Source organism: Tribolium madens, unplaced genomic scaffold (genome assembly GCF_015345945.1).
Source record: "Tribolium madens isolate multiple individuals breed KSU strain unplaced genomic scaffold, Tmad_KSU_1.1 Scaffold_19;HRSCAF=116;Tcas5.2_LG9, whole genome shotgun sequence".
In the NCBI taxonomy this organism is placed as follows: domain Eukaryota; kingdom Metazoa; phylum Arthropoda; class Insecta; order Coleoptera; family Tenebrionidae; genus Tribolium; species Tribolium madens.
Window position 1 is genome coordinate 2909073 of NW_025400983.1, and position 10702 is coordinate 2919774.

The following is a 10702-nucleotide window of genomic DNA, read 5'->3' on the forward strand; positions in this document are numbered from 1 at the left end:
GAATAGAATTAAAATGGAACCGTTTGAGAAGAAAGTCAATTTTAAGAAACACTAGAAGATCTTAGAAAAATTAAAAAAAAAACATAAAATTGTTAAAGTTAAGATCTTGGTGAGGTTTTGAAGCTTAAAAAAACAATCAGAATGTTGTAAAATAGTGTTAAAACCTTGAAACATTTTTGAAAAGATATAGAAAAATCAGAATTTTTCTAGAAAATATATAAAATGCTCAGAATCTGAAAAAAAATGAACACAAACAACGACGAAAACGAGAAAAAAACCTTGATAAAAGTCCTGAATTTTGAAATCAAAAATCTGGATATTTTTTTAAAAGAAAGACAATCTGAGTATAGAAGCGGTGTTTTATTTCGGTGAATAATAACAAAGATAATGAAAGAAAACAAGATAACCTTGTGAATAGAATTAAAATGGAACCGTTGTTGGTAACATTTCAATGCAACAGCTGTGGCGAGTAACTCGCGTTTCTGTGCAATGTTGAACGTGGTTTGTTTCACTTTGAGAGGTGGAAGGAGTGTGTTATGCAAGGAAACGGTGGATTTGTCGTCGGGAAAAGTATGCAAGGTAAGTCATCTTGGGAGTTTCGCAACGGAAAGGTTAGAGTTGAGCAAAAGTGACACTTACACTTTACGTTGGGATACAATCGCGCTTATCACCATGGCGTAATCTTTATCACAAATAACAATGTTATCACCAGAGATGACATATCGTAAAGTTGCTCATTAATGCTAAATCTGTGGTATTTTTCTCGAATTGTTACGACGAAGCCATTTGAAAGGGAAATCGAGATATTTATAGAGCAGCGACGCGGTTCAAGACTTGTTTACTATTCGCTATTTTTATTAATTATGCTATTTTGCTCTTTTGCGTAAATAAAAAAAATAATTTAAATTGCCAAGGAAAGTTTTATGGTGTAAATGTAAACACCTACGCCAGTGGCGTACCTGAAAAAGTATTGATAGGATATTGGAAGAAAATATTAAAATTTTAGAAAAAAAATTCTTGTTTGGAACTTTAAATTTTGCTTAAAATTAAAATACCTAAAAGTTGTTCTAAATAACTAAAAATGGAACTTTGAGAGCTCAAAAAACTAACCAACAAAGGATCTACTCTTAATAGTTTAGTGCCTTAAAAAAAGAATTAAACTTTTTAAGATAAGAAATTTTGAGAATTAGACCTAATGAAGTTTAAAAACTTAAAATTATGAGAAAAAGTACGATATTCAAGAGTAATGTTAAAATCTTGAGTATCAGTCTGATGAAATATGTATATAATTAAGATAAACAAAATTAAATATTAATAGTAATATAAAGATAAACAATTTTGGGTTTTAGAACTTAAAACCTACGATGCGTATTAAAGAAGTGTTTGTAAGATTTAAGAAACAATGTGAGATCTTAAAAACTTAATGAGGATTTAGAACTTAAAAAAAAACAGTGTTAAAGATGTTGAAAAAGAAATTTCAATCTTGAGAATTAAATTTCTTTGAAGTATTATCTTAAAATCTTTAGTTCTAGGAATTTAAGATCTTGAAGATAAGTAAAATTTAATTCAAAATGGATATTAAACTTTGAAAACTTAAAATCGAAAGAAAAAACTTACGATATTGTTAAGAAAAAAAACCTAAAGATAAACAATTCTGAATTTTAGAACTTTACAAACGAAATTCAAAAAAGTTTGAAGAATAAGAAACAATGTGCGAACTTAATAAAGTTCTAAAACCTAAAAAGAAACCGGTTATTATGTTGTAAAACAGTGTTAAAGATCTTGTAGAAAAACTTTACATCTTGAGATCAAGATTAAAAGACCTAAATTTTTTGAGGTAATACCTATTTTAAAATCTTGGCTTTGAGGAATTTGTGATTTTGAAGATAAGCAAAATTTCATTTAAAATGGGTATTAAACTTTGAGAACTTAAAATCGTGAGAAAAAATTTATGATATTGTCAAGATAAAAAAATTAAAGATAAGCGATTCTGAATGTTAAAACTTGAGGAACGAAATTCAAAAAAAATTGAAGGACATAAAGAAACAATGTGCGAACTTAATATATTTCTAAAATTTAAAAATGAGATGGTTATTATATTATACAACAGTGTTGAAAGTCTTGAAGAAAAAGATTAAATTTTGGAATCAAGGTTAAAAGACCTAAATCTCTTGAGGTACTTATATACTTATTTTAAAATCTTGTGTTTGCAGAATTTCAGATTTTGGATCAAAAAAAGCTTAGATACAAACTTAGAAAATTTAAAATCATGAGAAAAACGTATGACGTTGTGAGACAACATTAAGATCTTGAAAAATTAGGAAAACTGTCCGATGAAATATGTAGATAGTAGATCTTGAGAAAAATATTTAAAAGATTTAATAATAAAAAAATTGAGTTTTATAATTTGTGATTTTGAAACTTGAAAAAGATTTTTTGAGTCGATGTGTTAAATCTTAATATCTGACAGCGCAGAATCTTGAACAAAGATGTAGAAAATACTGTAACCAAAACGATGTTAAAATTCTGGGCCTTAAAACCTGAGATTTTCAAAATGGGTGTAAAAGTTTGAAAAGAAAGTCAATTTTAAGAAACACTAGAAGATCTTAGAAAAATAAAAAAAAAACATAAAATTGTTAAAGTTAAGATGAGGTGAGGTTTTGAAGCTTAAAAAAACAATCAGAATGTTGTAAAATAGTGTTAAAATCTTGAAACATTTTTGAAAAGATTTAGAAAAATCAGAATTTTTCTAGACAATATGTAAAATGCTCAGAATCTGGAAAAAAATGAACACAAAAAACGACGAAAACGAGAAAAAACGGTGTTAAAACCTTTATAAAAGTCTCGAATTTTGAAATCAAAAATCTGGAAATTTTGCAGAAAATCTAATTATTTTCTAATCTTGTGTTAGATCTTGGCTTGTAACTTGTCCACCAAAGTCCGCCGCAGCAAAATCTACACCGACATCACCGAAACCATCAAGGACATCCCCGATGGCTCCAAACTCCTCGTTGGAGGTAACCCCCACCCTCTCAAATTTCCTCCTCACATGTTTCCCCCCCAGGTTTCGGCCTTTGTGGCATCCCCGAAAACCTCATCGCCGCGCTTTTGGCCCACCCCGCCCAAAACTACACCGTCGTCTCCAACAACGCTGGTGTTGAAAACTTCGGCTTGGGCCTCCTTCTCCAAAAACGCAAAATCAAAAGAATGATTTCCTCCTACGTTGGAGAAAACCCCGAATTTGAACGCCAATACTTATCCGGGGAATTAGAACTTGAACTCACACCACAAGGGACTCTAGCTGAGCGAATCCGAGCTGGGGGTGCTGGAATCCCGGCCTTTTACACCCCCACAGCCTTCGGGACTCTAGTACACGAAGGCGGGGCTCCCATTTGCTACGACAAGGATGGAAAAATCAAGATTGCGAGTCCCCCAAGACAATCGCAGAGTTTTGGAGGGAAAAACTACATCATGGAGGAGGCCATCACGGGGGATTTTGCCCTAATCAAGGCCTGGAAGGCCGACCCACACGGCAACTTGATTTTCAAGTGAGTTACTACTCATGGTAGAATTATCCCAAAAAAAATTTTTAGCAAATCGGCCCGGAATTTCAACCCAGCAATGGGCAAAGCGGCCAAAATCACCATCGCAGAAGTGGAGGAAATAGTCAATGTGGGTGAAATCGGGCCGGATGAAGTCCATTTACCTGGGATTTTCGTCGATAGAGTCATTAAAGGCTCAAAATACGAAAAACGGATCGAGAAAGTGTGTGTTAGTAAAGAAGAGAGTGACAAAGGGAGTAGCAAATCCCCTGCTGCCCTTCTAAGGGAACGGATCATCCGTAGGGCTGCTCTGGAGTTCAAAGACGGGATGTATGGTGAGTATTGTGATTTGTGGAACAGGGATTAAAGACGGGATTTGAAGCCAATTTGGGGATTGGGATGCCGATGCTCGCCTCGAATTACATCCCCAACGACATGGAGGTGTTTCTCCAATCCGAGAACGGGATTCTGGGATTAGGACCGTTCCCCACCCCCAAAAATGTGGACCCGGATTTGATCAATGCGGGCAAGGAGACTGTCACTGTTGTTCCAGGGGCGTCGTATTTTGGCAGTGATGACAGTTTTGCCATGATTCGGGGGTAACTCCTACTCTAATCCCAAAATAATAATAATAATGGTAATTGTAGGGGCCACATTGATTTGACCATGTTGGGGGCGATGGAGGTGTCCCAATTTGGGGATTTGGCCAACTGGATGATTCCTGTAACTGATTCCTCTTGAATTTTATTTTTGCAAAATTTGATTATTTTTCAGAAAAAGCTTGTCAAGGGCATGGGGGGTGCGATGGACCTGGTGGCGGCCCCTGGCACCAAAGTGGTGGTCTGTATGGAGCACAATGCCAAGAATGGGAGCCCCAAAATTTTGGAAAAGTGCACTTTGCCCCTAACTGGAAAACAATGTGTTGACATGATCATCACCGAGAAGGCTGTGTTTGAAATTGACCAAACCAAAGGTCTCACTCTTGTCGAAATCGCCGACAATGTCACACTAGACGATGTCAAAAACACCACTGGTTGTAAATTCGAAGTGTCAAAGGATTTGAAAAAAATGGGACAAATTTAATATATATAATATTTAATATATTTAATAATTTTTACAAAAAATACTTTGTTTTATTCGCGAAACTTAGCCTTGACGAAGGCCGGGAGTGGGATTAAATACAAAAACAAGTTGAAAACGATCACCCCAAGCGCGAACGTTGAGTAAAAATTTAATTTCTTCTAAGATTTTCTTATACAAAACCAAAAAAATCATTAAATTAGGTTAAAAATTACATTTTTGTTTCTTTTTAAGGATTTTTGCATGCTTCTAAGCTAGAAAGGCACTTATTTCGAGGAATTTAAAAAAAATAAAACAAAAAATTGTCAGATTAGGTTAAAAATGGTATCATTTGCGTCTTTCTAAAAAAAATTAAGCACTTTTGAGCTAAAGACATAGTTTCTTGTAAGATTTTGCTATACCGAACCAGAAAAATCACTAAATTGAGTTAAAAATGACAGTTTTTGTTTCTTTTTAAGGGTTTTTGCACATTTTTAAACTAGAAACGCATTTATTTTGAGGAATTTTTTAAAAATACAACGAAAAGTTGTTTAAATTAGAAAGAAAATAGTTATTTATTTAGTTGCTTTTTGATTTTTTTTCAAGATTTTGCTATACCAAACAAAAAAATTATTAAATTTAGTCAAAAATCAGGTTTTTTGCTTTTTTTGAAAGTCTTAAACTCAAAACGCATTTATTTCGTAAAATTTTTTCATTTTTTTTTTAAATACAACAAAAAGTTGTTTAAATTAAAATTAAAGTAGTTATTTATTTAGTTGCTTTTTGATTTTTTTTCAAGATTTTGCTATAACAAACCAAAAAGTTATTAAATTTAGTCAAAAATCAGGTTTTTTACTTTTTTTTTGAAGGTCTTAAACCCAAAATGCATTTATTTCGTCAAATTTTTTCGAAAGTTTTTTAAAATACAACGAAAAGTTGTTTAAATTAGAATTAAAATAGTTATTTATTTAGTCGTTTATTGTTTTTTTTTACAAGACTTAGCTATACCGAACCAAGAAATTATAAAATTCAGTCAAAAATCAGGTTGTTTGCTTTTTTTGAAGGTATTAAACCCAAACCGTATTTATTTCGTAAAATTTTTTCAAAAGTTTTTTAAAATACAACGAAAAATTGTTTAAATTAGAATTAAAATAGTTATTTATTTGGTCGCTTTTTGATTTTTTTCAAGATTTTGCTATACCAAACCAAAAAATTATTAAATTTAGTCAAAACACAGGTTTTTTGCTTTTTTTGAATATCAAAAACAACGGTTGTAAATTCGAAGTGTCAAAGGATTTAAAGAAAATGGGACAAATTTAATACATAACTTTAACAAAAAAATACTTTGTTTTATTCGCGAAACTTAGCCTTGACGAAGGCCGGAAGTGGGATTAAATACAAAAACAAGTTGAAAACGACCATCCCAAGCGCGAACGCGAACGTAATCCCAATATTCATATCAAAGTCGAGGATCCCATCACTGAAAATGACGTCAGTCTTGTCCCGTGAGTACCTCTCGACCAGAAACTCCTGCCCATTTGAGTACCTACAAAACCCGGAACTGCTCGAAGCCGCCGTTTCGATCAAATTCATGTTGGTACAATTGTGTTTCAAGTCGTAGGGAAGCGTTTCGAGCAGTTCCGGGATTAAAAAAGTCTGTCGATTGAGAAAAGCAGAAGCGTACCGGACTTGAGTCGCATACGTCAAGTAGTACAACCATTGTTGCAACCCTTTGATCGACCTGAAACCCCTGAATTAATCCCGAATTTTTCCGGGGAGGTAGTACCTCAAAATTCCCGAACTTAACGTAATGCAAATACAAGTGATGTAAATGCTAAAGATGGCGGCGGATAGGTGACTCTTGACCACCATCAAGATGGCCATGGTTTGCTGTTCGGCGAAGATGTAGCACGCCCATAGCACCAGAGCGAAGTACAGGTACTGAGTAGGGTCCTCGAAGCCCCCAATCAAGCTAAAAAAATTGTTACGGCCCTGGTACTTGATTGAAACTACTTACGGATACAGGATTGCACTAGCCGCAGCCACGGAAACAAAAGAAAACGGAATGGAGACTAGATTGTAAGTTATAAGGAAAAGGGCGCCCCCGTAGAGCCCCTCTTGCGATTCTTGGAAGTACCGGGTGCGAAAAACCGGATCTGAAACAAGTTTTAGTACCAGAGAGGGGGCAGGGTGAATTGCGCTCAGTTTTAGAAACAGGTATAAGGGTGAACTGCGCTCAGTATCAGCACAACGGGGCACCCATCCATGGGTTGGTGCTCCGAACTTTTAGGGAGCACTTCTTTGGGTGCACTTTTTAATGAGTACTAAAACACCCAGTATTAAAAGGTATGTTTTAATTAAAAAAAAAGAGAAACAAATAGATCGATCCACTTTTGGGAAATGTCTATCTTATAAGTTTGACCAAATTTTTTAAAACACTGTTTTTTTTCCTTTCGAAATGCAAAGTACATTTTTGCAGCTAAAAAATTAAGTTTTTTCGCAAGATTTTGCTTTATCAAAACAAAAAGTCATTAAAATAGGGTCAAAAATGACATTTTTGTTCTTTGTTAAAAGTTTTTGCACGTTTTTAAAATAGAAAACGCATTTATTTCGAAGAATTTTTTCAAAAATACAACAAAAAATTGTTTAAATTAGGTCACAAATGGTGTCAGTTATGTCTTTTTAAAAAAAGTGAAGCACATATTTTGTGATGTTTTTTCAAAAATACAACAAAAAAATCGTCAAATTAGCTCATTTGTGTCCATTTAAATAAATTAAGCACTTTTAACCTAAAAAATTTTTTGCAAGGTTTTGTTATATCTACCAAATCAAAAATCACAAAATTATGTTTAAAATTAAATTTTTTGTTTTTTTTTCAAGGGTTTCGGCACGTTTTTAAACTAGAGACGCATTTATTTCGAGAAGTTTTTTAAAAACACAACAAAAAATCGTTTAAATCAGCTGTAAGATGGTGTTATTTTAGTCACTTTTTGAGCTAAACACTTTCAAGACTTTCAAATCTTTAGTTTTTTTTTGTGAATTTTTGTAGGGTTTTAAAACTATAACGCATTGATTTCAAAAAATTTTTACAAACATTTTACTAAAAATGATCAAATTAGGTCAAAAATATGGTCATTTTAGTCTTTTTTAAACATTCAAGCACTTTTTGATTTAAAAACTTAGTTTTTGCAGAATTTCACTACACGAAACCAAGAAATTTCTAAATCAGGTCAAAAATGACATTTTTTGTTTCCATTTCGAACGCTCTTACACGATTTTTAACCAGAAACACATTTATTTAGAAGATTTATTCAAAAATATCTGAAAAATTCTCAAATTAGGCTAAAAATAGTGTCATATTTAATAATAATAATAATAATAATAATTTATTGACGGTATCATAACCTTTACAAGAGAAAAAAAAAACAAAAAAATAACAATAATACAACAAAAAAATACTCTAGACACAATAAGCAGTTTTTGGGCTAAAAACTTAGTTTTTTTTAAGATTGTGCTACACCTAACCCAAAAAATTGCTAAATTAGTTTTAAAAAGGCATTTTTTGGTTTTTTTTTTGTACCAGAAAGGGGGCAGGGTGAATTGCGCTCAGTTTTAGAAACAGGTATAAGGGTCGCTAATCCTTAAGGTGAACTGCGCTCAGTAGCATCACAACGGGGCACCCATCCATGGGTTGGTGCTTCGAACTTTTAGGGAGCACTTCTTTGGGTGCACTTTTTAATGAGTACTGAAACACCCAGTATTAAAAGGTATGTTTGAATTAAAAAAAAAATAATGAAAGAGAAGCAAATAGATCGATCCACTTTTGGAAAATGTCTATCTTACAAGTTTGACCAAATTTTTTAAAACACTGTTGTTTTTTTTTTCGAAATGCAAAGTACATTTTTGCAACTGGTTCATCCCTATTTTCTTTAGCCTGAGAATTTAATTTTTAATAATTTAATTCTTTACATCACGCTGAGAAATATCGACCGACCTGAGCGCAGTTCACACAGGGATTAACGCAATGTAGGTAAGTAAAAATTTTCTGAGCGCAGTCCACTGTAGGGATTAAAATGCTCCGCTTGAAGTGAGCGCAATTTTCAAACTAGGTCGAAAATCGACTACTTTTTGTTTTTTTTTTGGGCATTTAAGCATTTTTTGAGGTAAAATTTTTTTTTTCGAAAATATACCGATAAATTGCCAAGTGGGGTCAGAATGTAATTTTTGTCGTTTAAGCAGTTTTTGGTTATAATAAGTTTTTTCCAAAAATTTTACCATATCATACCAAAACTTCGTCAAATTAGATCAAAAATGAAATTTTTTGTTTGTTTTTAATGGTTTTTGCATGTTTTAAACTAAAAACGCATTTTAATAATTTAATTCTTTATATCACGCTGAGATATATCGACCGACTTGAGCGCAGTTCACATAGGGATTAACGCAACGTAGGTAAGTAAAAATTTTCTGAGCGCAGTCCACTGTAGGGATTAAAATGCCCCGTTTGAAGTGAGCGCAGTTCACCGGCACCCCCAGAAAGGGTTCGGTTGGTACTTACATAGAAAAATCGAGTTTAGGATTCCCAAAAAGTAGGCACCACACAAACAATTGAGAATCAAGCCGGTCCTGGTGACAAAAGTGTGTTGAAACATCTGCATGTCGCGGTAAAACAACCACAAAAAGAAGAAAAACAAAGGAACGAAAAACAGGCGGAGGAATAGTCGCAGTAGGCCGGCTTTCTGGATACTGAGGGTGGCCACCAACAAGCGACTGGAAAAATCAAGTGGTCGAAACTGGCGCTAAATTTGAATTTCCAACCTGTAGATGGTCCATCCGACTTGCCAGGCCCCAGGCCGGCCCAGGAGCAATGGTACTTTGTTCCCATGGCCCAACCCGCCGTCTAGATTATGGTTAGGGCCGGTGATTGACCCTTTCCGGTATGCCGCGCCCTCAATTTTGAATTTTTCGACCAAAGCAGCAATTTGGTGGTTGCTCTCCACGAAGCGTTCCCTTGATCTCCTGTCAACTGTGCTCAGACATACTGAGGAAGCGATTAATAAATTCGAAACGTCGCGTTACTCACGGTAGTACATGAGCGGGTTTTCGAGTTGTGGGCATGGAAAACCGATTGCGGTGAAATATTCCAGCATTTGACGAGTACCTCCAGTGTAGACGACGTCTCCGAGGCATAAATAAAGTACTCGTTCCAAAAAAGGGAACACGTCGGAACGGGGCTTCTCCATTGTGAGGATTATGGCCGTTCCGTATTTTTTCGAAGCGTTGGAGAGGATGGAAACGACGAGATAGGTGTTCAAAGGATCCAGATCCCAAGTGGGTTCGTCCAGGAGCAGGATTACGGGATCTTTGATCAGCTGGATCCCGATCATGAGGCGGCGGTACTCGCTCTGAGTCAGGTTTTCCGTGCAGCGATTGGCCACTTGACTCAGAGCCAAATCGGCCATCACTTGCTTCACTTTGGACTTTTTCAAATATCCAGTCAGCTGGAAAATGAATTTGTTTCAGTTTTTTGATCGTCAATAGCAAAATATGTCTTGTTTTTCTGTTAATAAAAAATGTATATAAATACTCGTAATCAATTCGAATATTTTCCAATAAAAGGTTGCTGTGGTTTGTTTTTTCAAGAATAAACTCTTTTTATTAATCTTTTGCCCTTTTCGACGTTTATAAGCATAATTCTGCTAAAAGTGAGCCTAAAAATTACTAAATTAAGGCAAAAGTGACATCTTTCTTATTACCCGTGCTGTTTAGCATGTTTTTAAGTGAAAAATGCATTTATTTGGAGAAAATTTTGTAAAAATAAGCCGAATAATCTTCCAATTAAGTGGAAAATTGACGACTTTTTGTCTTTTTTGAGAATTCAATCATTCATTCTTGAGCCTAAAATTTTTTTCGAATATATACCGAGAAATTTTCAAATACGATCAAAAATGAATTTTTGTCGTTTAAGCAGTTTTTGCCTAAAAAATTAATTTTTTCGCAAGATTTTGCTTTATCAAACCAAAAAGTCATTAAAATAGGGTCAAAAATGATATTTTTGTTCTTTTTTAAGGGTTTTTGCACGTTTTTAAAATAGAAACGCATTT

General features: G+C 34.1%; 2 protein-coding genes across 2 annotated transcripts in view; one reads left to right on the forward strand and one right to left on the reverse strand.

The window, feature by feature from the left end:
• Positions 1 to 425: 425 nt before the first annotated feature.
• LOC123011679 (succinyl-CoA:3-ketoacid coenzyme A transferase 1, mitochondrial) lies at positions 426 to 4697 on the forward strand. The gene is made up of 7 exons (XM_044409257.1): positions 426 to 579; positions 2912 to 3017; positions 3065 to 3548; positions 3594 to 3877; positions 3925 to 4141; positions 4190 to 4265; positions 4317 to 4697. The coding sequence occupies exons 1-7, from the start codon at positions 490 to 492 to the stop codon at positions 4623 to 4625; spliced, it is 1566 nt and encodes a 521-aa protein (XP_044265192.1). The 5' UTR covers positions 426 to 489; the 3' UTR covers positions 4626 to 4697.
• Positions 4698 to 5929: 1232 nt separating this feature from the next.
• LOC123012379 (ATP-binding cassette sub-family G member 5) overlaps positions 5930 to 10702 on the reverse strand; it is a 6878-nt gene continuing 2105 nt past the window's right edge. The window contains exons 3-8 of the mRNA XM_044410251.1: positions 9682 to 10099; positions 9417 to 9639; positions 9157 to 9368; positions 6619 to 6757; positions 6388 to 6573; positions 5930 to 6342 (exon numbers count right to left, since the gene is read on the reverse strand). Of these exons, the coding sequence (XP_044266186.1) occupies positions 5952 to 6342; positions 6388 to 6573; positions 6619 to 6757; positions 9157 to 9368; positions 9417 to 9639; positions 9682 to 10099 (1569 nt within the window). The 3' untranslated portion in view covers positions 5930 to 5951. The remainder of the gene's footprint in view (positions 6343 to 6387; positions 6574 to 6618; positions 6758 to 9156; positions 9369 to 9416; positions 9640 to 9681; positions 10100 to 10702) is intronic.

What these genes read in the sequence shown, in the direction of transcription:
- LOC123011679 (XM_044409257.1), top strand. Translation starts at nt 490, where the DNA reads ATGTTGAACGTGGTTTGTTTCACTTTGAGAGGTGGAAGGAGTGTGTTA. An exon ending in GTTCAAAGACGGGATGTATG is followed by an intron (nt 3,878 to 3,924) that starts GTGAGTATTGTG and finishes CGGGATTTGAAG; the next exon opens with CCAATTTGGGGATTGGGATG. An exon ending in TGGCCAACTGGATGATTCCT is followed by an intron (nt 4,266 to 4,316) that starts GTAACTGATTCC and finishes ATTATTTTTCAG; the next exon opens with AAAAAGCTTGTCAAGGGCAT.